Here is a 27,392-nt window from a genome sequence, read left to right as displayed (position 1 = left end):
ATCAACCGATACCGATATATACAGTCGTGGAATTAACACATTATTATGCCTAATTTTGTTGTGATGCCCCACTGGATGCATTAAACAATGTAACAAGGTTTCCCAAAATAAATCAACTCAAGTTATGGGAAAAAAAATGCCAACATGGCACTGCCATATTTATTATTGAAGTCACAAAGTGCATTATTATTTTTTTTTAACTTGCCTCAAAACAGCAGCTTGGAATTTGGAACATGCTCCGCCTGAGAGAGCATGAGGAGGTTGAGGTGGGCGGGGTTGAGGTGTGGGGGGTAGGGGGTAGCAGGGGGTGTATATTGTAGCGTCCCGGAAGAGTTAGTGCTGCAAGGGGTTCTGGGTATTTGTTCTGTTGTGTTTATGTTGTGTTACGGCGTGGATGTTCTCCCGAAATGTGTTTGTCATTCTTGTTTGGTGTGGGTTCACAGTGTGGCGCATATTTGTAACAGTGTTAAAGTTGTTTATACGGACACCCTCAGTGTGACCTGTATGGCTGTTGACCAAGTATGCCTTGCATTAGGGATGGTCGATACCACACTTTTAGGATTCGATACGATACCGATAATTTTTCTTGCATTTTCATCGATACCGATACCGATACCATTAATTTCTTATTGGCAATTTTTGTCAGTCAAAAATATTAATACTATTGTTATTATTTAAGACAAATCACAAGACAAATACAGACCATTTATACCACATTCATTATGGTCAATATATAATAAAAGTAAAATTAAAATAAATAACATAAATATGAAAAATAAATTAAATATAAACAAAAATATACACATTTTCACTTTTCTTATTCCTCAAAAAAAAAGTCTTTGTAGAAAAAGCTTAAAAAAACATTTATTCATAACAATGTCATATTTCAAACCTCTTTGTGGAAGTAAATTTATAACACTTCTCTGAAGCAAAGTCAATAATTTCCTTATCACAATAAACTAGGATTTCCTTGTCCTATAAACTTGCATACGAAAGACAGTTCCCTGAGAAAATGAACTTGGAAAAATGATCTACAAAAATGTCTGACACCATCACACCTTTAGTGTACTCGAGATATGTCGTCACACGTCACACTTTACTGAAGTCTCAGATTGCTGTTCAGGAAAAGTATTGTTGTCTGAATGGAAATCGGGAGAAAATCGGGAGAATGGTTGCCCCGGGAGATTTTCGGAAGGGGCACTGAAATTCGGGAGTCTCCCGGGAAAATCGGAAGGGTTGGCACGTATGACTGGGAGACACAACTGCTCTGTACTTCTCCCTACGTCCGTGTACCACTCCGTACAGCGGCGTTTTAAAAAGTCATACATTTTACTTTTTGAATCCGATACCGATAATTTCCGATATTACATTTTAAAGCATTTATCGGCCGATAATATCGGCAGTCCGATATTATCAGACATCTCTAGTTTTCCCAATATCAATATTTTAGTACCGGTATCGGTACCAAACTGTATTTCGATACTTTTCTACATAAGGGGGTACATTAAACATTTGTTTCTTATTGCAATCGAATAACAATTGTGTCCTTAAATAAAATAGTGAACATCACAACTTGTCTTTTAGTAGTAAGTAAGAAAACAAAGGCTCCTAATTTGTTTACTGACGTATACAGTAACATATTGTGTCATTTGTCATTCTATTTTGTCAAAATTATGAGGGACAAGCGGTAAAAATTGAATATTAATCCACCTGTTCATTTACTGTTAAAATCAGTTTTTTTCCCCGTTTCAACATGTTCTATCTACACTTCTGTTAAAATGTAATAATGACTTATTCTTCTGGTGTTTGGATACTTTACATTAGTTTTGGATGATACCACAAATGTAGGTATCTATCCGATACCAAGTCGTTACAGGATCATACATTGGCCATATTCAAAGTTCTCATGTGTCCAAGGATGTATTTCCTGAGTTAATAAACATGATACAATTTTTTTTTAAAAAGGAAAAAATATTGTGTGACGATAAAAAATATTGATGTAATCATAGTAGTATTGACTAGATACGCTCCTGTACTTGGTATCATTACAGTGGATGTCAGGTGTAGATCCACTAATGGCATTTGTTTACATTGTGACACCGGTGAGCTACGGTGTGTAGTGAAGCATGTTTAGCTATTCCTCGTCCTGCAGGGATGATACTTTTAAGAAACTTACTTTATTTGTGGATTAGTGATTTAGAAGTAGCTAAAACACGTTAGCCGCTAGCTAGCTAGCTAGCCAAGTTTTAAAGCACCTCTTTCTGAGGGCGTTTCAGGAGGAGGTGTTTGTGAATGACTGAGCATTTCATGGAAGCTGCTTTTATACCCAATCATGGCACCCACCCGTTCCCAATGACCCTGTTCACCTGTGGGACGTTCCAAATAAGTGTTTGACGAGCATTCCTCAACTTCCTCAGTCTTTTTTGCCACTCGTGCCAGATTTTTTTTGAAAACATGTTGCAGGCATCAAATTCCAAATGAGCTAATATTTGCAAAAAATAGCAACGTTTTGCAGTTAGTTGAGCTCGGGTGTTGTTGATAAAACGTTCAAGTGCATACAGGTTTACCAGTTCGAACGTCAAATATCTTGTCTTTGCAGTCTATTCAATTGAATATAAGTTGAAAAGGATTTGCAAATCATAGTATTCTGTTTTTATTTACGATTTACACAACGTGCCAACTTTACTGGTTTTGGGTTGTGTACTTAAAAAAAAACAAAAAAACGTGATTAATCAAAATTAATCCACAGCAAGTACGTGATTAATCTGATTACAAATTACAATATATTGACAGCACCAATAGACATACATCCTTCCGGACTGAAGGAGTGAACAATAAAGACAATCAAATTAGCAAGACAGAGAAAGTGTGTGTTTGTGTGTGTGTGTGAGAAAGACAGAAATATATTTCTATATAAAGTGTCCAGATGTGACCTCTTCAGAGGAGGTCTGGCCTCATGGCTGAACACTCATTAATAAGGTCACACAGAGCTGAGACAGGCGGCTGACTCACTGCATTTCAACAAAAAAAAACAATAAGGGGAAATGATGGAGTCGAGCTTTTAAATAGACTGCCCCTTAATACTCCTTCAACGCGCTATAAAACACTTCTGCCTGTGTTTATGACACCAATCTGACCTTTTTAGAAAGTTTACAGTCATCTTTCAATCGCGCCTGACTGAGGTGTGAAGACAAAATTACAGGAAATTGTCCCGTGGCGGCCGTTGGTGCGACTCCAAGATGCAGAGACCGGAGACGAGGTGCAGGTAAAATTATGGTTTTAATTGTCTTTGTGGAGGATAGCGACGAGCTGGCACGAATAAACAAGGCGCGGAGATGAGATGATAGCGACAATGAAATGCAATATAAGAAGCCTCCTGATTGACAAGCATTGATAGGTGTGTCTGCTGATTGTCAATCAGGGGAGGGGGGGGGGGGGGGGTAGCTCAGTGTCCAAACAGGAAGTGGGTAAAAAAAAAAAGGAAGGAAATAGCCCAGAAACAGAAATACATGCAAAAACACAGGAAACTAATAAACAAAGTCCAAGCTGTCAACTAAACAAAGGGAAGTTGTTACTACTGACCCAATGGTAAGTAGATCCAACATATGATAATAATATCTTGACCTCTCTGCAGAAAACCACTTTGTCACTTTAAATGTTACGTCTATAATACGGTAATACATTTGTTAGACAGCAGTGTTGAAATTATTGAGAAACTTTTACAGTGAGGTATTTTATATAAACACAAATTACTGTTAGTATATACTAGTATTGGTGTTTGGTACCGGTACCGACATGTATTTCGATACTTTTCTAAATAAAGGGGACCACAAAAAATTGCATTATTGGCTTTATTTTAACCAAAAAAATGTACATTAAACATATTTTTCTTATTGCAAGTTTGTCCTTAAATAAAATAGTTAACATACAAGACAACTTGTCTTTTAGTAGTAAGTAAGCAAACAAAGGCTCCTAATTTAGCTGATGACATATGCAGTAACATATTGTGTCATTTTCCTTTCTATTATTTTGTCAAAATTATTAAGGACAAGTGGTAGAAAATGAATGATTAATCTACTTGTTCATTTACTGTCAGTATCTGCGTACTTTCTCTTTCAACATGTTCAATCTACACTTCTGTTAAAATGTAATAATCACTTATTCTTCTGTTGTTTGGATGCTTTACATTAGTTTTGGATGATACCACATTTGGGTATCAATCCGATACCAAGTCGTTACAGGATCGTACATTGGTCATATTCAAAGTCCTCATGTGTCCAGGGACATTTGGACCGGTACTTTTTTAGAGGCGGTATAGTACCGAATATGATTCATTAGTATCGCGGTACTATGCTAATTCCGGTATACTGTACAACCCTAGTATATACATATTTTGCATCATAAACGGAAAATCGATTAGTTTACATTCAGGGTGTTAAGAGCAGGGGTCACCAACGCGGTGCCCGCGGGCACCAGGTAGCCCGTAAGGACCAGATGAGTAGCCCGCTGGCCTGTTCTAAAATTAGCGCAAATAGCAGCACTTACCAGTGAGCTGCCTCTATTTTTTAAATTGTATTTATTTACTAGCAAGCTGGTCTCGCTTTGCTCGACATTTTTCATTCTAAGAGAGACAAAACTCAAATAGAATTTGAAAATCCAAGAAAATATTTTAAAGACTTGGTCTTCACTAACTGACAAAGAAACAGATAACAGATTTGGTGTCCAGTTCAAAGTGTGACATGATTTATTTAAAAAATTGAGAGTTGACTTTTGTATTTTACATGAGTTATTATTTGTACAAACATGGTGCAAAGCAATTCATGATTTGTTAAAAAATGTTAGTGGCTAGCTAGTTAAAATGGGATATTGTGATTTCACAAGACTGTCTTAGAAGTGATCATTTAAAAATGTTCAATTTGAAAAATTTGCACTTAGAGAAAATATAAAAATAAAGTGTTGCATATTGATATTTATATGTTTCTATATATATTTATTGTGAGAAATCATTAAGATGATCAGTGTTTCCACAATGATAAATATCATTAATTATTAATAATAACATAGAGTTAAAGGTAAATAGAGCAAATTGGCTATTTCTGGCAATTTATTTAAGTGTGTATCAAACTGGTAGCCCTTCGCAATTGTCAGTACCCAAGAAGTAGCTCTTGGTTTCAAAAAGGTTGGTGACCCCTGGTTTAGACTGTTAATTGGCCTTAGGTATATCCTAAAAGTAAAATCAATTATTTACGAATGAGCTAGCAACAATAATTAATCCATTGTCAATATTATTTTGAATCAAAGTTTCCACATCTGCAGCACAAAATGACTCAAAATCCATTGAAAAGGATCTGAGGGTTGAAAATAATTATATTCAACTCCGATTAATCAACATTAATCTACAGCAACCGTGTGATTAATTTGATATATGTGATATATTGTTTTCTTTTTGTCTCACTTCCAAACCGGCTGCAGCTCCCACCGACTGCGGCTCGAGTCTGCACACCTTCACTACTGTATCTTTGTATTTCTTGACACATCACATCAGGGGCTAATCTAATAAGACACTTACCGTATTTCCTTGAATAGCCGCAGGGGCGCTAATTAATTTAAAACCTCTTCTCACTCCTGCGGTTACCAAAACCATGCGGAATGGGCAAGCATGCGCTAATTATTTTAAAACCTCTTCTCACTCCGGCGCATACATTATCATGAAAAGCACATTTAATAAAAAAAAACGTTATTATGATCTTACCTTTACTTGTAAATGGGTCCATGTGCAGCTGCTTCTGATCAAAGGCAGTCTTTCTTATCTTTCTTCAATTTTAAAAGTCTCTGGAGATATTCCTTTAATTATTACCTCCTGCTTCGATTGAAAGTCCAGTTTAGAAAACTGTTTTATTTTAGATATGTAATCCTCCATGTTAAAAGTACAAGCAAACAATTGCTGCTCATGCTTGCTGCTTGTTGTCTTCTTCTGCAGTACCTGTCTCCTGCAGTACTGGTAGTCGCAAGAAGGATCACTAGCGCCCTCTACCACCAGGAGGCGGGAGTCATTTAATGACTCATATTTGACCCGGCGGAAGTGCCAAGCATGCGCTAATTATTTTGCGAAACGAGTTTGACCCGGCTGTAATTCTAGGCAGGCGAAAACTATATTCCCGGCGCCAATTCAAGGAAATACGGTAAACATAGCTTTTAATAAAACAAATGTTTGTTTTCTTCATGTCTCGGAGTGAACCCTCTTTGTCAGTCATCCACTCTCTTTGTCCCTGTGGGTGAAGGCGGGGCCGCTAGCATACACACACAGAGAAGTTCAGCCTTGTAACGTAAAAATAACGTAATATAGTAGAAATCAAATACATTTCCCTTAAAAGCCTATCACTTGTGTTTTGTCCCGACTTGGACATTTCCTGAAAGTTTTGTGAAAATCTGTCCTTACTAACTAAAAGACAAACAAACCCCCGGGGATCAAACCTGGAACCCACAGCCGTTCTACCAATCCAGCCACACATGTGCATGTTTGTTTTATCAATGTCTCACTTCCAAACATACTGCAAGAGGAACGGAGCGAACCCTTTTGTCAGTCATCCACTTTCTTTGTCCCTGTGGGTGGAGGCGGGGCCGCGGACATGCACACACAGATAAGTTCAGCCTTGTAACGTAAAAATAACGTAATATAGTAGAAATCAAACACATTTCCCTTAAAATCTTATCACATGTTTCTTATTCCAGCTCGGACATTTCCTGAAAGTTTCGCGAAAATCTGTCCTTACTAACTAAAAGACAAACAAACCCCCGGGGATCAAACCTGGAACCCACAGCCACTCTACCAATCCAGCCACACACGTGCATGTTTGTTTTCTCCATGTCTTGCTTCCAAACATGCTGCAAGAGGCATGAATGAACCCTCTCGTCCATCATCCACTGTCTTTGTCCCTGTGGGTGGAGGCGGGGCCGCGGGCATGCACACACAGATAAGTTCAGCCTTGTAACGTAAAAATAACGTAATATAGTAGAAATCAAACACATTTCCCTTAAAATCTTATCACGTTTCTTATTCCGGCTCGGACATTTCCTGAAAGTTTCGCGAAAATCTGTCCTTACTAACTAAAAGACAAACAAACCCCGGGGATCAAACCTGGAACCCACAGCCGCTCTACCAATCCAGCCACACATGTGTATGTTTGTTTTCTCCATATCTTGCTTCCAAACATGCTGCAAGAGGCATGAATGAACCCTCTCGTCCATCATCCACTGTCTTTGTCCCTGTGGGTGGAGGCGGGGCCGCGGGCAGATAAGTTCAGCCTTGTTATGTAAAAATAACGTAATATAGTAGAAATCAAACACATTTCCCTTAAAATCTTATCACTTGTTTCTTATTCCAGCTCGGACATTTCCTGAAAGTTCCGCGAAAATCTGTCCTTAGTAACTAAAAGGCAAACAAAACCCCGGGGATCGAACCTGGAACCCACAGCCGCTCTACCAATCCAGTCACACACGTGCATTTTTTGTTTTCTTCATGTCTCTTTTCCAAACATTCTGCAAGAGCCAGGAATGAACCCTCTCGCCCATCATCCTCTCTCATTGTCCCTGTGGGTGGAGGCGGGGCCGCTGGCATGCACACACAGATAAGTTCAGCCTTGTAACGTAAAAATAGCGTAATATAGTCTTAAACTTAAAATCGTATAATTTTCCGACAGTTTAATGAAAATCTGTCCTAACTAACTAAAAGACAAACAACAATTCATAACCTCCCGAGAGGAGGTAATAAAGTAAAGTAATTCATCATTTTCAGGACCAATTAAGTGGAAATTGGACAATTTCCCAGAGCACACCCGATGATGTCTCACGGCACAATAACCGAATCGCGGTCTTAAAACTACGGCTTTTGTTTTGCTTTTCACATTACAAGCATCCCACTCGTCCTTTTAAGACGGGACACTCGAGAGCAGTTGGCCGACGTCGAGTGTCTACGGAAAAAAAAATACCACCAATGAACATCGGAGTGTGAGCCTGTACGTACCATTCTTTGCTGCCAACAAATGACAATAAGATGCCAGACCGCTGAGTTTACGGAGCTGGTGGCAGTTAGGTAGTGGCTTGCACCTGTTCACATCCACACAAACAAAGGGTAAAACCACACACAAACACATTTATACACACAAAAGTGCATCAACAAGGCAAAGGAACAAAAACGCACACAACTTCACTTCACTCGTGCACACACATACAATCAACACTCAAAGTAATTTCACCTATTTGGGGTAAAAATGTTTTTTTGCAAACGAGTAATTATAGTCTGCAAAATGATGTGTTGTTGTTGAGTGTCGTTGCTGTCTAGAGCTCGGCAGAGTAACCGTGTAATACTCTTCCATGTCAGTAGGTGGCAGCCGGTAGCTAATGGCTTTGTAGATGTCGAGAACACGTCGTGTGAGAGGACGAGGGTTTGTCGTCGTATCTAATGCTTAAACCACACTGCAAAAAGTCGGTGTTCAAAAACAAGAAAAAAAAATACAAAAATAGGGGTATTTTTGTCAGGTTCAAACACCGATGACATCTATTAAACAAGACCAGAAGCAAAGAATCAAACAGAGACAGAATTCAATTTAGCTCAATTGAGGAGAGACGCTGCTTAAACCACACTGCAAAAAGTCGGTGTTCAAAAACAAGAAAAAAAAATACAAAAATAGGGGTATTTTTGTCAGGTTCAAACACTGATGACGTCTATTAAACAAGACAAGAAGCAAACAATCAAACAGAGACAGAATTCAATAAGGCTCAATTGAGGAGAGACGCTGCTTAAACCACACTGCAAAAAGTCGGTGTTCAAAAACAAGAAAAAAAAATACAAAAATAGGGGTATTTTTGTCAGGTTCAAACACTGATGACGTGTATTAAACAAGACAAGAAGCAAAGAATCAAACAGAGACATAATTCAATTAGGCTCAATTGAGGAGAGACGCTGCTTAAACCACACTGCAAAAAGTCGGTGTTCAAAAACAAGAAAACAAAAATACAAAAATAGGGGTATTTTTGTCAGGTTCAAACACTGTTGACGTCTATTAAACAAGACAAGAAGCAAAGAATCAAACATAGACAGAATTCAATTAGGCTCAATTGAGGAGAGACGCTGCTTTAACCACACTGCAAAAAGTCGGTGTTCAAAAACAAGAAACAAAAATACAAAAATAGGCGTATTTTTGTCAGGTTCAAACACTGATGACGTCTATTAAACAAGACAAGAAGCAAAGAATCAAACAGAGACAGAATTCAATTAGGCTCAATTGAGGAGAGACGCTGCTTAAACCACACTGCAAAAAGTCGGTGTTCAAAAACAAGAAAAAAAAAAATAAAAAATAGGGGTATTTTTGTCAGGTTCAAACACTGATGACATCTATTAAACAAGACAAGAAGCAAATAATCAAACAGAGACAGAATTCAATTTGGCTCAATTGAGGAGAGACGCTGCTTAAACCACACTGCAAAAAGTCGGTGTTCAAAAACAAGAAAAAAACAAAACAAAAATAGGGGTATTTTTGTCAGGTTCAAACACTGATGACATCTATTAAACAAGACAAGAAGCAAAGAATCAAACAGAGACAGAATTCAATTTGGCTTAATATGAGGAGAGACGCCTGTACACTGTACCCTTGCACAGTATCTCAGCACGCTCTGGCGAAAGATTGTACAACTCCTCCTATATTTGACTTTCTCTGACCACATGACCACAGCTGCTTCCAAAAGGGAAGTGGGTCGTAAACAGCGTTGCCTTTGGTTACAGAACAGTTCAAAAGAAAAGGTCGTAAACGAGTTCAAAAAGAGGTTCGTAAAACAGTTCAAAAAGAGGTCGCTTGGAGGGGATTCTGGTCCTGCTTCCTCTTCGCTTTTATAGTCTTTGGGTCAGACAATATCTTTCTGTTTGATTATAATACTTGAAAGAAACAGGAACACCTTCATCTTGCTTCCCCCTACACAGTGGAGTTTTGCCAGCCTTACTCTTGGTAGGTTCCAAAGACAGCTTTTGCTTCTCATCAGGCACTCAATGTAACACAAAGTTGTTGTGATAGCTTAGAAACAATTATTCCAACAATTTTACTTGAACTAAGCAAAATTATCTGCCAATAGAACAAGAAAATTTGGCTAGCTAAGACTTTCCAAAACAAGTAAAATTAGCTAACCTCAATGAACCCAAACATACCTTAAAATAAGTATATTCTGACTAATAACAAGTGCACTTTTCTTGGTAGAATAAAAAAGAGACCTTTTTGCTCAATATGTTGAAAAATATTCTTAAATTAAGTAAATGCTAGTGCCATTATCTTGACATAATGATATGCGCTCGGCATTACATTTCTTGAAACCAGCAAACTTATACTAAAAACTAGTTTATTGTTCTTAATGGAAAGGCAACAAGGCAACCGCTTGTTACTCTCGGGGTCTCCTAGCCGCTCAGGCAAATCATATTGTCTAAAAATTTATTTTTCCATCGATAACATGACATCATTGCGCCAAGTGCGTGCTCTTTCAGTCAATTAGTGCGCATATATACAGCCCGGCCCCTGGCCAAAATTTTTTTAATTGTAATTTTGAAGAATTTATCTGAATGTGCATAAACTAGTTCTGTTCAAAATTCTTTGAAATGTCAAATGTTAAATATTAACTGTCAGTTTTTTGTACTGTGCCAACTGTACTACTATATGAGTACGTATTTTCTATTGTTTCATTGAAAATAAAACAGCAAAGTCCATTTGGCTGTCATCTGTTTTAATTATGAGACACAATTGTGTCAAAATCATGATTTTTTTTTCATGCTTGAAATAAGAAATTATTACTTTAAAAAGGTATTGTTATACTTGTGAGTGTTGATGACACAGCTTTGCATCAGTTGATATTCTACTTTCAAGCATGTTTTACTCAATATAGGTCATCAAATCTCAGCAACAAGCTGTAATATCTTACTGAGATCATTTAGGACCAAAACACTTAAAACAAGTAAAACACTCTAACATAAAATCTGCTTAGTGAGAAGAATTATCTTATCAGACAGAAAATAAGCAAATATCACCCTTATTTGAGATATTTAATCTTACTTAGATTTCAGTTTTTGCAGTTATATCAACAAAAAGTGAGTGCCCCTAAGCTTAGGGAAGGCTATGCAGAACGAAACTCAAACCGAACTGGCTGCAAAGTAAACAAAAACAGAATGCTGGACGACAGCAAAGACTTGCTGTGGAGCAGAGATGGTGTCCACAAAGTACATCCGAACATGACATGACAATCAACAATGTCCCCCACAAAGAAGGATAACAACAACTTAAATAGTCTTGATTGCTAAAACAAAGTAGATGCGGGGAATATCGCTCAAAGGAAGACATGAAACTGCTACAGGAAAATTCCAAATAAAGAGAAAAAGCCACCAAAATAGGAGCGCAAGACAAGAACTAAAACACTACACACAGGAAAACAGCAAAAAAGTCAAAATAAGTCAGGGCGTGATGTGACACGTGGTGACAGTACACCTACTTTGTGAAAATAGCTATATTGATGCATGGTTGGTTATGGTTTACGACTTTTTACTGTCAACTGAGTTTAGTTTTTTAATGTTTTCTGCAGGCGGTGTGCCTCCGGATTTTTTTCAATGAAAAAAAAAGTGCCTTGGCTCAGAAAAGGTTGAAAAAACACTGCTCTAACACAAAGTGCACATAGAGAGAACATGCAAACTGCCATTTCCCAAAACCACATAGTAACCTGCTACTGTCACCTGTCATCCACAAGCGCAGTGACAAAACCAAAGCCACACATTCACACAAACCACACCGCGCTACACTGTAGGACAGATTTGGGTAAAATACGGCCCGTGGGCCATGAGTGGCCCGTTTTGATTTTTAATCCGGCCCACCGGACGTTTTAAGTCATTTTTTAAATAAATTTAACATCAAAACTGTCGGCGCCATCATGATGTGCAGTGTTGTTTTTAAATGACCATAAGTCTTGAACTAGTGTTGTCCGGACACCAATATTTTGGTACCGGTACCAAAATTATTTCAATACTTTTCGGTCCTTTTCTAAATAAAGGTGACCACAAAAAATTGCATTATTGGATTTATTTTAACAAAAAATCTTAGGTTACATTAAACATATGTTTATTATTGCAAGTTTGTCCTTAAATAAAATAGTGAAAATACTAGACAACTTGTCTTTTTAGAAGTAAGTAATCAAACAAAGGCTCCTAATTAGTCTGCTGACATATGCAGTAACATATTGTGTCATTTATCATTTTATTATTTTGTCAAAATTATTAAGGACAAGTGGTAGAAAATGATTAATCTACTTGTTAATTTACTGTTAATATCTGTTTACTTTCTCTTTTAACATGTTCTATCTACACTTCTGTTAAAATGTAATAATCACTTATTCTTCTGGTGTTTGGATGCTTTACATTAGTTTTGGATGATACCACAAATGTGGGTATCAATCCGATACCAAGTAGTTACAGGATAATACATTGGTCATATTCAAAGTCCTCATGTGTCCAGGGACGTATTTCCTGAGTTTATAAACATAATATCAATAAAAAAAAAAACGAAAGAAGATGTGATGACAAAAAATATCAATGTAATCATAGTAGTATCGACTAGATACGCTCTTGTAATCTACGTCACAGCAGCTCAGACCAGGAACAAACCAGAGTGGGCGGGGTTTGTTTTCAGAGCAGTTAGCTCGAAACGCGTGTGTCAGGAACAGATGCGGAAGAAGATTTTTTACGTGATAATATATCATATTGTAGGAGTTGATTACATTTTGCATTCATATTTTGCTGTTTTTTTTACATTTTTGTTGTGTTTTGCTTGATTGTAAAAGATACACAACTATCGAGGAGCTGGTGCGAGAAATAAAAGAGGAGCGATGTTCATATGTTGTTAATATTCAGTGTTTTACTGTTCATAGTTAATTCATGTTAAAGTTAAAGTACCACGTATAGTCACACACACACACTAGGTGTGGTGAAATTACCCTCTGCATTTGACCTATCACCCTTGTTCCACCCCCTGGGAGGTGAGGGGAGCAGTGAGCAGCAGCGGTGGCCGCGCTCGGGAATTATTTTGGTGATTTAACCCCCAATTCCAACCCTTGATTCTGAGTGCCAAGCAGGGAGGTAATGGGTCCCATTGTTATAGTCTTTGGTATGACTCGGCCGGGGTTTGAACTCACGACCTACCGATGTCAGGGCGGACACTCTAACCACAAGGCCACTGAGCAGGCTATTATATTATTATTAATATTATTATTAATATTATATAAATATATAATATTAATATTATATAATATTGTAAATCCCACTTTCTTTACTTAATATTATATATAATATTATATTATTATCAATATTATTATAAATATTATAAATATAACATTAATATTATATAATATTGTAAATCCCACTTTCTTTACTTTTGTGTACATTTCGGGTGTCCCATTCAGTAAAAAAAAACTGTACAATTCCGTTCCGTTCGGACATTGTGACTTTTGGTATTGGCGTTCCTGGAAAAAAAAGGGACCCAAACACACATACTGTGAGCTCGGGCCCAGCAAAGCCGGCGACATTTCTGGGTGTTGTTGATAAATGGCTTTGGCTTCGCATAGTAGAGTCTTAACTTGCACTTAACAGATGTAGCAACGAACTGTAGTTACTGACAGTGGTTTTCTGAAGTGTTCCCGAGCCCAAGGTTCAAGGTTCAAGGGTTTTATTCGTCACATGCAGAGTACACCACAGTGAAATGCTTTTTTTCCATGCTCTTCAGATATTGCGTACAGTGTGATCCAAACACTAGTTGCTGAATCTAATAAACTAAATACAAAAAATACAACAATTTGAATAGCTCTGATGTACATTAATTACAAGACAATAAGTTGCACAACAAGTCCCAGTAGTTATGGTAGAAGTATCAGTACAAGTAAAAGTACAGTAGTCACATACAGTACCAGTGCAATACCAGTAACAGTATATACAGTATACACAGTATATACAGTATAGCAGTGGTCCCCAACCTTTTTGTACTTGCTGACCGGTCAATGCTTGAAAATTTGTCCCGGGAGAGGGGAGGGGGGGTAGTAATTTTTTTATTTTTTTTTGTCATAAAGAAATACAATCATGTGTGCTTACGGACTGTATCCCTGCAGACTGTATTGATTTATATTGATATATAATGTATATATTGTGTTTTTTGTGTTGATTTAATAAAAAAAAAAAAATATATATATATATATATATATATATATATATATATATATATATATATATATATATATATATATATATATATATATATATATATATATATATATATATATATATATATATATATATATATATAATTTAATTTTTAAAAATAGTTTTAACTTCTTGTGCGGCCGCGGCCCGGTACCAATCGGTCCACGGACCGGTGGTTGGGGACCACTGCAGTATAGGAAGTAATAAATATTAAGGTGTCTACAGTTCTTTTGGCAGTTGAGTAGTGACAGTAGTATGAACAGAGGTAATGGAACAGTATGACTTCTTTATACTCTTTGTTTTTACATTATTTACAGTCGTTGACTCATGTGGTGATATCCTTTACACACCGATGTCGCTTTTTGACGCAGTACCGCCTGAGGGATCGAAGGTCCCGGGCATTCAATGTTGGTTTTCGGCCTTGCCGCTTACGTGCAGTGATTTCTCCAGATTCTCCGAATTTTTTGATGATATTACGGACCGTAGATGGTGAAATCCCTAAATTCCTTGCAATAGCTGGTTGAGAAATGTTGTTCTTAAACTGTCAAGTGGCGACCCTCGCCCCATCCTTGTTTGTGAATGACTGACTGTACAGCAGATTTGTACAGCTAAAAGTGTATATACTGTATACTTTATACACACATAAGCTTTGGCCCCCCAGACACATTTTTGTCTCTCAATGTGGCCCCCCCCCCGAGTTAAAATATTTACCCAGCTCTGCTGTAGGACAACTATTCACAAACACAAATGTACAATAATTTAACACAAAACACTTTCAGCAATTTTTTGCAAATGTTTTAGTGCTTGCGTGTGCGTGTGTGTGTGTGTGTGTGTGTGTGTGTGTGTGTGTGTGTGCGTGTGTGTGTGTGTGTGTGTGTGTGTGTGTGTGTGTGTGTGTGTGTGTGTGTGAGGCAACAGATTAATCTAGTAGGGTCGCTGAGATGACACTAATCCCTTCACTGATTATCTAGAGCATAACATCAGTCTAATCTGATGTTGTGGGGGGTTAAGGAAGACAGACAAGGTTAGAGCGGCTAAAGCAAAGAAAGAACACGAGTACGACGCAGCGTTCACACTCAAACACAATAACCAGGAGGTCTAGTATTTTTTTTTTCTTCCTAGTATTTCTCTTTTTCTTTAGACATTTTCAAAAGTATCATCCTCTTCTCAACAGAAAGTGTCTCAATTGTAACCTATAAAGTAAATAAAAGATGAGCTTTTCTTGCTTTACGCAAGGGAGAAAAAGACAGGCTTATTGGGAAGGGGGAAGTCTCAATAAAGAGACCACTACGCTGCTCTGTTATGCATTTCGTAGTAGAGGATTCTTCCGTATGTTCAAAGATACCATCTTTCACCTGCATGGTTGCAGCCTTATGGACTTGTTTTACGACGCCAGTTTTTACTTTCATGGACGTACTAGCATCAGTGGACTCTGGTTCACGCTTGACAGACATATTGGATGTTGGAATAAAATAAATGAACAAAATAAAAACAACAACAGTGACATTGTCTTTCGTCATTGTGCATCCCCCATCTATACCGTACTTTCCGGACTATAAGGCGCACTTAAAATCCTTTCATTTTCTCAAAACTCGACAGTGCGCCTTATAACCCGGTGCGCCGAATGTAAGGAATAAGTTTGGTTGTGCTTACCGACCTCAAAGCTATTTTTATTCGGTACGTGGGGAAATGATAAGTGTGACCAGTAGATGGCAGTCACACATAAGAGATACGTGTAGACTGCAATATGACTCAAGTAAACAACACCAAAATGCTATATGTTCCATTGAAATTATAGAACATTACACACGGCGCTCAAAAATCCATCAAAATGTTTTGGTACGACTTTGGTAAGCTATGAAGCCGCACCGCTTGATGGATTGTACTGTGCTTCAACATACCAGTATTATTATGGTGTGTGTATAAGGTAAGACATATTATCTGGCGTTTTGTTTCGCAATATTATGCAAAAGCAACTTTTCTTACTTTCTGGTACCTGCTGATCTGTATTTGGGATCTGCATAAGTCTTGAAAATTTGCACGCTTCCGCCTTTATAGTCCGTACGACACCGTAGTCGATAAGCTTCTTCTTTTTCTCTATTTTCTTGTTATGGGACATTCATCCTCCGCTGTTGCCATTTCTAATATAAAGTAGTGTAAAGTTCTTACTTATATCTGTCGGTAAACTCGCCATGAAAGTGCTAAAACATACCGGTGTAGTGAGTTTACATTATTCACCCAAGGAACTTTAGTTATTAGAGAATTCTGGTTAAACGTTTTTTCACGGGACACATTTCCGGCCTTGTTATCGCACTAGTGAGCCACGGATGAGGAGATGCTGCTCCGTTATTGATTGAAGTAAAGTCTGAATGTCATTAAAACAGTTAACTCCATCTTTTGACACCTCTTCCACTCCCGTCCTTGCACGCTACACCACTACGACAAAGATGACGGAGAAAAGACGCTGTCAAAGGTGAGCCACGTATATCTGAAGCGACTGTCAGAAAGCGGCTTGAAGATGATCTGTAAAACATAACCTATGCAACATTTTGACCAAAGAACCACCATTACATGTTATGTAGACCACCAGGAAGTGTTTTACATTTGGAAAAAAAATAAAAATAAATATGACCCGCCTTATATATGAAAATAGACCTGACTAGACCCGCTCATCGGCAGTATAATCCTGTGCGCCCTATGGTCCGGAAAATACGGTAGTTCTTTTAGTACAGTATTTATGGGAGAACATAAAACGAGTGCCACCTGTATGATTAACATTTTTTATTTTTTTATTGTTGCCACACTATTTTTGCGACATATTTTCACTATTATTTCATCATCACACACTACCGTTCAAAAGTTTGGGGTCACATTAAAATGTCCTTATTTTTCAATGAAGATAACTTTAAACTATTCTTAACTTTAAAGAAGTACACTCTATACATTGCTAATGTGGTAAATGACTATTCTAGCTGCAAATGTCTGGTTTTTGGTGCAATATCTACATAGGTGTATAGAGGCCCATTTCCAGCAACTATCACTCCAGTGTTCTAATGGTACAATGTGTTTGCTCATTGGCTCAGAAGGCTAATTGATGATTAGAAAACCCTTGTGCAATCATGTTCACACACCTGAAAACACTTTAGCTCCTTACAGAAGCTACAAAACTGACCTTCCTTTGAGCAGATTTAGTTTCTGGAGCATCACATTTGTGGGCTCAATTAAACGCTCAAAATGGCCAGAAAAAGAGAACTTTCATCTGAAACTCGACAGTCTATTCTTGTTCTTAGAAATGAAGGCTATTACACAAAATTGTTTGGGTGACCCCAAACTTTTGAACGGTAGTGTATGTTGATGTTAAAATGACCAATTTGACTGTGCAACAGGGTATAATATGATACATGCAGGTATGTACAGTAAAGGCTTTAATTTAAATCTAAAATTGAATACTGTGTAAAAAAATGTTTGCTGTGATTTTGCTCCGAGCTGTGGCTTTGTTGCCTTGGAAACGCTCAAGACGAAAGTGCCGCGTTTTGCTTTGCAGACTTTCTTACCTCCGCCAAAAAGGTTATGTTTTCGCCAGGGTTTGTTTGTGTGTTTATTGGCAACATAGCTGAAATAGTTGTGGATAGATTTTGACGATATTTTTCAGGAAATGTCAAAAAAAACAATTCCTTTCATTTAGTGGGCCTACAAATCAATTAGCTTCTTGCTGCCATCTACTGGCCAAGTATAACCAGTACATGGTTACTCTGCCAATATCAATAAAGCACAAACACTCAAAAATGACACATTATTTGTGGATTGTACATAATTGGTTTGTAAAAAAGACTATTTGGTGAAATTGCATAAACACTGGTCTACTTACTGTATGTTCTTTCCTATGATGCAACTTTTCTGCCACTTGTGTCTTTGCTGTCTTAATGACTTCTATGATAAAACGTTCATATTATTACCTAATTGTTGCACTGGCTTATTTTGTATGGAATAGTATTTGTGTAGTGACATGAATGTCACTGCTTCTTTTCTATTGGCATTGTTCACTGTTGGATTTTTGTTACTGTTTTTAGGACCTGACAGTTTTAAGATATGTCCAGGGACAACAAATAAAAAATGGCCTTCTGGCTAATTTTTGAGCATTTGCAGCAATATGAGCCAATAAAAATTTAAGAAATAAAATATCATGCTGTTGTATATTAAATGCAGTTCAAAGCTATAAAAACAACATTTGTGTCACACTAATGCAACTACTAGAAAGAAAAGTGTTCATTGACTTTTACCCACTGGGTCAAAACTCATTTGTTGAGACTGTATGCTGCAATCAAACTACAAAACTCCAAACTAGTAAAGTTGGCACGTTGTGTAAATGGTAAATAAAAACAGAATACAATGATTTACAAACCATTTTCAACTTATATTCAATTGAATGGACTGCAAAGATAAGATATTTAACGTTGAACTGGTAAACTTTGATATTTTTCCCAAATATTAGCTCATTTGGAATTTGATGCCTGCAACATGTTTAAAAAAAACGGGCACAAGTGGCAAAAAAGACTGAGAAAGTTGAGGAATGCTCATCAAACAACTTATTTGGAACATCCCACAGGTGAACAGGCTAAATGGGAACAGGTGGGGGCCATGATTGGGTATAAAAGCAGCTTCCATGAAATGCTCAGTCATTCACAAACAAGGATGGGGCGAGGGTCACCACTTTGAGAACAAATGTGTTAGCAAATTGTCGAACAGTTTAAGAGCTATTGCAAGGAATTTAATGATTTCACCATCTATGGTCCGTAATATCATCAAAAGGTTCATAGAATTTTGAGAAATCACCGCACGTAAGGCTGAAAACCAACATTGAATGCCCGTGACCTTCGATCCCTCAGGGGGTACTGCATCAAAAACGCTGTGTGTAAAGGATATCACCACATGGGCTCAGGAACACTTCAGAAAACCAATGTCAGTAACTACAGTTTGTCGCTACATCTGTAACTGCAAGTTAAAACTCTACTATGCAAAGCAAAAGCCATTTATCAACAACACCCAGAAATCTAAAATGGACTGATGCAAAGTGGAAAAATGTTCTGTGGTCTGACGAGTCCACATTTCAAATTGTTTTTGGAAACTGTGGACATTGTGTCCTCCGGACCAAAGAGGAAAATGACTATCCGGACTGTTATAGGCGCAAAATTCAAAAGCCAGCATCGGTGATGGTATGGAGGTGTATCAGTGCCCAAGGCATGGGTAACTTACACATCTGTGAAGGCACCATTAATGCTGAAAGGTACATACAGGTTTTGGAGCAACATATGTTGGCCATCCATGCAACGTCTTCTTCATGGACGCCCCTGCTTATTTCAGCAAGAAAATGCCAAGACACATTCTAAAAGAGTGCGGGTACTAGACTACCTAAACGTGCCAACTGCACTGGTTTTTGGGTTTTGTAAATACATTTAAAGGCCTACTGAAATGAGATTTTCTTATTTAAACGGGGATAGCAGGTCCATTCTATGTGTCATACTTGATCATTTCGCGATATTGCCATATTTTTGCTGAAAGGATTTAGTAGAGAACATCGACGATAAAGTTCGCAACTTTTGGTCGCTGATAAAAAAGCCTTGCCTGTACCGGAAGTAGCGTGACGTCACAGGTTGTGGAGCTCCTCACGTCTGCACATTGTTTACAATAATGGCCACAAGCAGCGAGAGCGATTCGGACCGAGAAAGCGACGATTTCCCCATTAATTTGAGCGAGGATGAAAGATTTGTGGATGAGGAAAGTGAGAGTGAAGGATTAGAGGGCAGTGGAAGCGATTCAGATAGGGAAGATGCTGTGAGAGGCGGGTGGGACCTGATATTCAGCTGGGAATGACTAAAACAGTAAATAAACACAAGACATATATATACTCTATTAGCCACAACACAACCAGGCTTATATTTAATATGCCACAAATTAATCCGCAAAACAAACACCTCCCTCCTCCCGTCCATATATCCCGCCAATACAAATCAAACACCCGCACAACACACTCAATCCCACAGCCCAAAGTACCGTTCACCTCCGCAAAGTTCATACAGCACATATATTTCCCCAAAGTTGCGTACGTGACATGCACATAGCGGCACGCACGTACGGGCAAGCGATCAAATGTTTGGAAGCCGCAGCTGCGTACTCACGGTAGCGCGTGTTCAACTCAAAGTCCTCCTGGTAAGAGTCTCTGTTGTCCCATCTCCACAAGCATGCGTATCCAACTCAAAGTCCTCCTGGTAAGAGTCTATGTTGTCCCAGTTCCCCACAGGCCAATGGTAAAGCTTGACTGTCATCGTTCGGGAATGTAAACAATGAAACACCGGCTACGACGTAGTTTGTGTTGCTGCAGCCGGCTGCTAATACACCGCTTCCCACCGCTTCCCACCGCCAGCTTTCTTTTTTGCTATTTCCACTGTTCATTAAACAAATTGCAAAAGATTCACCAACACAGATGTCCAGAATACTGTGGAATTTTGCGATGAAAACAGACGACTTAATAGCTGGCCACAATGATGTCCCAAAATGTCCGCTACAATCCGTGACGTCACGCACAGGCGTCATCATACCGAAACGTTTTCAGCAGGATATTTCGCGGGAAATTTAAAATTGCACTTTACTAATCTGGCATGTGTTGCAATGTTAAGATTTCATCATTGATATATAAACTATCAGACTGCGTGGTCGGTAGTAGTGGCTTTCAGTAGGCCTTTAATAATAGCAATATACATGTTTGTAAGATACCAAAGACTTATTGTTGGATAAAGCCAGACGGATTTGAACCAAAAACTCTCTTGTTATTGATACAAAAACAATGTATTTGGCCTCTGGGTGCCCACTAAGTTAGAAAAGTCAACACACTGAACACAATCTGATATTACAAAACTGTGTGTGTGTGTGTGTGTTTTCTATATCTGTGGCTGTCTCTGTCTCTTAGTGTTATCATTATCAAAGTAAATTGAGGTTCCCGTGTGCCAGATGAAGAATACAATATTTCCATTTCTGACTCGTGCTCCTCCTCATCTCTGCTGCTGCAGCTCGACGGCATAATCACAACTCTGTCACAACACATCGCACACACAATGGATCATTGAGGTAAACCCGCAAACTCTCGCATGTCTTGGTTGTGCAGACACTCGCAGATGCATCCATAGCACGCTAAAATATTCCAAGAATGATCAGTTTTCCCAATTTTAAAAACTTTTCTTTATTTTTTCCCCCTCACCACTTACAAATTCAACCAATAGAGATGCATAAGAGGGACAAGCGGTAGAAAATTGATGGATGGATGGTTGATGATGAAAATGACTTTTAGACTGAGCAAAAAAAAATACAGACATGCTGTATCAAGATATTCTGCGGTTGTGATCCGAGCTTGTCTCCTGATCCGAAATTTATATCGGATACCGGTCCGATATCAGAAAAAAAGTATCGGATGATATCGGCTATATAAGCTGTGATACAAGCAGTCCTGCAGCGTGCGTACTTGTGCAACGCAAAAAGTCAGTGTTCAAAAACAAGAAAAAAAAATACAAAAATTAGGGTTATTATATTTGAACTAAAATTATCTGCCAATAGAACAAGAAAATTCGGCTTGTCGAGACTTTCCAAAACAAGTAAAATTAGCTAACCTCAATGAACCCAAAAATACCTTAAAATAAGTATATTCTCACTAATAACAAGTGCACCTTTCTTGGCAGAAAAAAAAGAGACCTTTTTGCTCAATATGTTGAAAAATATTCTTAAATTAAGTAAATGCTAGTGCCATTATCTTGACATAATGACATGCATACATCATGATTTTTTTTTTCATGCTTGAAGTAAGAAATGATTACTTTAAAAAAGTAGTTTTATACTTGTGAGTGTTGATGACACAGCTTTGCAACAGTTGATATTCTAGTTTCAAGCATGTCATCAAATCTCAGCAACAAGCTGTAATATCTTACTGAGATCATTTAGGACCAAAACCCTTAAAACAAGTAAAACACTAACATAAAATCTGCTTAGTGAGAAGAATTATCTCATCAGACAGAAAATAAGCAAATATCACCCTTATTTGAGATATTTCATCTTACTTAGATTTCAGTTTTCCAAATGTCCTCCAATAAGCAAACATGGTTGGTCTTTTCTTGTATTTTAGTGAAGTCATTTCTAAAAAAAAAAAAAAAAAAAGGTAGGTGTGGAGGGAGGTGTGGCCAGCGCTGCCTGCAGGAGCGGAGGTCACCGCCTCTGTCCATGGTGCTGAGGACAGAGCACCATCAGACGGGGGGCGTGGTAGTGCCCACGGCGAGACACAGCCGAACAGGTGATTAGATTTCCCAGGTGGTACGAGTTGTCTAGTCACCTGTTGTTTTTAAAAGTAGCGGTCGGGGAACAGCAGGAGGAGAAGGGCTTGGCGAGTTTGGAGAGGAAGAACACGGACTGAAAAGTCAAATAGCGTAAACAATTAATGGTGAATAAAAACGTGTTCAACTCTGAACGCCAGACTCCTGCGAGCGTGTGTGATCAGCGGCACCCGCTAGGAAGCCACTTACACAGTAGGATATAGGTTAAAAGGAGCTGGCAGCTACACCACAGCTCAGCACACAATAGCACACAGGCTGGACATACATACTGTAATATGTGTCCTTGATTGAACAACATTGCAGTCTAAAACACATTTGTCAATATAAAAATATATTAAATCATTGTAGTTGCGTTTTACTTGGAGGTACCAGCTACGCAGCAGCTAAGCAGACAATATCAATCACAATTGTGTTCTTCTCTTTGCAATTTTGTTGTTCTTAATGTGCAATGACAATAAAAGCCAATTCTATCCTATCCTACTCTCAACAGCACAAAAGCTATAAATGCCCTTAATTCCACTGAGGGCCGCACACTGAAAAATCAAAGCAAGCGGGGGCCATTTTGATATTTTTTTTATTTTAAAAACCAATACAATATATGTATAACAAATATACATTTAGGCCTCCACTCAGGCTTGATCCCAGGGACCCCAAAGGGTTTTGGTAAAAAAAATGTAAAAAATGTGTCATTATTCAGTATTATTATTTTTATTATTATTATTCAAGTTTTAAATCCATAGATCAACATTAGGTCTGTCTGTCAATATAACCTTTTTAAAAATTTAAGTCGTATGCTCTTTTTGTCAAAGAAAACCCTGTTTTTTTTATGGAAAAAACACAAAATATGCAATATTTTCACCCAATAACATTTTTAAGAGGAATATTTGAGATGATATAATAATTGGAGCCTTAAAAAGGTCAATAACTCATAACACCATTGATTTTAATTCATTATTATTTTTTGAGCGATGACACTTAAAAACAAATCACACAAAAATGATGGGGAACCAAAAGGGTCCTACTCATTAAAGCAGGGGTCCCCAAACTTTTTGACTCCGGGGCCGCATTGGGGTAAAACAATTTGGCTGGGGGCCGCACTGTATATATATATATATATATATATATATATATATATATATATATATATATATATATATATATATATACTATATGTAAATGTGTGTGTGTTTGTGTGTGTATATGTATATGTAAATGTGTAAATGTCTATATATGTGTGTGTATATATGTGTATGTCCATGTATATATATATATATATATATATATATATATATATATATATATATATATATATATATATATATATATATATATATATATATATATATATATATATATATATATATATATATATATATTGTTATGTTTATATGTATATGTGTCTATATGTGTGTGTATACCAGAGGTGGGACCAAGTCATTGCTTTGCAAGTCACAAGTAAGTCTCAAGTCTTTGCCCTCAAGTCTCGAGTCAAGTCCCGAGTCAAGACAGGCAAGTCCCGAGTCAAGTCCAAAGTCAAGACTGGAAAGTCTCAAGTCAAGTCACAAGTCCTGCATTTTGAGTTTCGAGTCCTTTCAAGTCCTTTTAACCACAGACTAATAGTTTTACACAGATTGTGTATGCTTTTAAACCGCTGTATTTATTTATTAAAACAAGTGCATTTGAAATAGCAGGAAAAAAAATAGTACTGACATTGCAATTCATAATAGCACTATTAACCAGTCATTTTAATAGTTTAAACAATTTTAAACATTTAACTCATTCCTTTACAGAATAAACCCATTTGCAAAAACAAGTGCAACTGTACTTATTTGTACAAAAGTGTTAACATTGTATTTCCATGGCATATTGCATTGTAACTAGTTCAACAGCAGTTTCTATTCTGTTCTTACCTTATCTCATTGATCTCATCTCATACTGTATGTGTGTTTATGTGTGCGTACATATGAAAAACATAACAAATACATGAACATAACAATGAACAGAGTTGTACTTTTTAGATGTCAGGGCCCTATGCAATATGTACACATATTCTTAATATAGTATACATTTTAACTGACCTTTATTTGACTATGTTTGTCTTTTTGTAGGTGGCTAAAATATGCGGTGCTGCTGACCGCCGTCTAACGTTATGTTACTGTGTGTGATACATTGACTAACGTAACGTTATGTTTGGTACCTCATGCAACCCTGCTTAAAAAAATCACTTGACAAAAAGTATGAATAAGGTAGCAAACTGCAGTGGACGCAACATATTGCTGTGTTTGAAATGATGTTATAACCATAGACATCTTATAAGTAGACGCAGTATTGGTTGCTGTGACGCGAGCAAATTGCATCTTGAAGTGGTGATGAGGAACCGGCGAGCAGCCTAAACTGACAGTTGACAGGTAGGAAACAAAGATGCCGGGCTGGTGTTCAGCGTTTTCCTGCTCAAATGAGCGGACTGTTGAAAATAGGAATCGGGGGATTACTTTTCACAAGTAAGATTTAACATTAATGTACTATTGGTTGTATTTTATGAAAATAACATCACCACAGAGTTGAGAAGGAGCAAAGATCTTCAATATTTGTATGTGAAAATCACAAATAAATCTTCTGGGGGAGGATGACGCCCCTACAGGGGTTTGGTTTACAAACTTTCAGCCCCACCTAAAACAAAATTCACCAGCCGCCACTGATTATGATGCATTCTCATTTTAGGCAAAATATAAGACAATACTTTCTTAACAGTATAATTGTAACCAGGAATAAGTCTTCAAGTAACAATATTCAAATACTAACATTGTTGGGTAAGACAGCATTTGGTTTTATTCTGAATCCAGTGAAACAGATTGGTGGTTTTAGCTGGTATAAAGAGTTTCATGTGTTTATATAAGTTTAAGTATTTGGCAGACGCTTTTATCCAAAGCGACATACATAAAAAAATACATTTATAACAATCACTGTAAACATTATCATTTAAGGGAAGAATGTAATACAAAATATCAATACAAAGTGTCCAGACAGAATAAACTCTCTGCTGCTGCAGCAACAGAGATACGGTCTATAAGATATATAGATATCTAATGTATTCATACATTGTTTATGTAGAATATACGCATGTATATAACGTAATCATATTGTTTCTTCAACTTAAAAATAGCTGACCGTTTTTTTCCCCCTTCTCTGGGCTTATATTCCCAGTTTTGATCTCGGACGTCTGGTCACTTATAGCATATAAGAATATTATATTACTGTTAAGCAAACTATGAATAATAAAACATGTGTCCGTTATCATAGCTACACGTATGACAAAAAAGCGCGTGAAAATGAGTGGTATTCAGTGAGGTAAAATGAATTAAATGCGCTGACAGTTCATTGCTCCTGCCAAATGAATTGCACTGAGTGGAGCGGATCACCACTCCAAGATGGCGGCCCCGCGTCTCGTCTGCGCCAGTAGGCAGTAGCGCTCGATGCTGCGTCTACTTATAAGATGTCTATGGTTATAACGTTAGCAGTGAGTTTACAGCCTCACTGATTTAACTACACAGCAAATAAAAGTCACGTTACTTAGCCAATAAACGTTATCTTACATTCAAAACTTACCCTTCTTTGTGCAACTTCAAATGTCGAACGAAGTTAGAAGTTGTTGTGTCTCCGTCTGTAATATTCGAACTGCGTGATTTGCATACGGCAATTCGTTTTAAGTTGACCAAGTCGTAGTTTTTATACCCGAACGAAACCAACTTTGGTATAAATCTTTCTCACTGGCGCGTTGTTTGACAACTCTTGTTCATTGGTTGTCCTGCAATTTGATTGGCTGAATGCTGTGTGATGAAAACAATGTAGATCTAATTTGATTGGCTGTTGTACTGAGAGCACACACGCTGATAGACAGACACGTACAAAATGAAAAATACGGAGCGCTCCCAAATAACTTTTTAAGCTTTAGGTTTTGGGGAAAGTAGCAAGTCATGTCAAGTCAAAAGGCTCAAGTCCAAGTGAAGTCACAAGTCATTGATGTTAAAGTCTAAGTCGAGTTGCAAGTCTCTTTACATTTTGTCAAGTCGAGTCTAAAGTCATCAAATTCATGACTCGAGTCTGACTCGAGTCCAAGTCATGTGACTCGAGTCCACACCTCTGGTGTATACATATATATATATATATATATATATATATATATATATATATATATATATATATATATATATATATATATATATATATATATGCATTCATACATATATATTCCTCGAGCACTAATTGACTTAAAGAGCGCACTTGCTGCATGTCACGTTATCGATTTGCCTGAGTGGCTAGGAGACGGTAGAAAATGGACTAGTAAGGACAAAATAAAAAAACAAAAAATAATTAATTTTTTTTTTTTTTTTTTTTTTTTTTTTAACTTGGGACTTCCCGCGGGCCAGATTTTGGACGCTGGGGAGCCGTATCCAGTTTGGGGACCCCTGCATTAAAGTGTTAAAAAATTAATTATACATTTTTTTTACTGTTTACTTTTAACACAATAATCTCAAGATCAACTTCAGATCTATCAATCAAATAAGTTGTATTTTTGTTTATGTTTTTTGTTTGTTCGTTTTAGGCCCTTCTTTAAAAAAAAAAAAAAAAAGACAGCTCAATTTTTTATATGCAAACACAAAATATGCAACATTTTCCCCAAAAAATATCTGAAAGTGCAATATTTATTGTGACATAATTGGAGCCTTGGATAGGTTAATATTTCATAATAA

General features: G+C 37.4%; 1 protein-coding gene across 3 annotated transcripts in view; it reads right to left on the bottom strand.

The window, feature by feature from the left end:
• Window positions 1–27,392, bottom strand: part of tcf4 (transcription factor 4) — a 355,283-nt gene that overhangs the window by 319,981 nt on the left and 7,910 nt on the right. Inside the window, exon 1 of one of the 3 annotated variants that reach the window (XM_062031632.1) lies at window positions 5,753–5,851. The exons of the other annotated variants lie outside the window; for them this stretch is intronic. Within the exon in view, the coding sequence (XP_061887616.1) occupies window positions 5,753–5,774 (22 nt within the window). The 5' untranslated portion in view covers window positions 5,775–5,851. Of the gene's footprint in view, window positions 1–5,752; window positions 5,852–27,392 lie in introns of those variants that run through there. 3 annotated transcript variants of the gene reach the window in all.

Source organism: Entelurus aequoreus, linkage group LG21 (assembly GCF_033978785.1).
Source record: "Entelurus aequoreus isolate RoL-2023_Sb linkage group LG21, RoL_Eaeq_v1.1, whole genome shotgun sequence".
Classification (NCBI taxonomy): domain Eukaryota; kingdom Metazoa; phylum Chordata; class Actinopteri; order Syngnathiformes; family Syngnathidae; genus Entelurus; species Entelurus aequoreus.
This window is presented reverse-complemented; position numbering and strand designations above follow the sequence as displayed.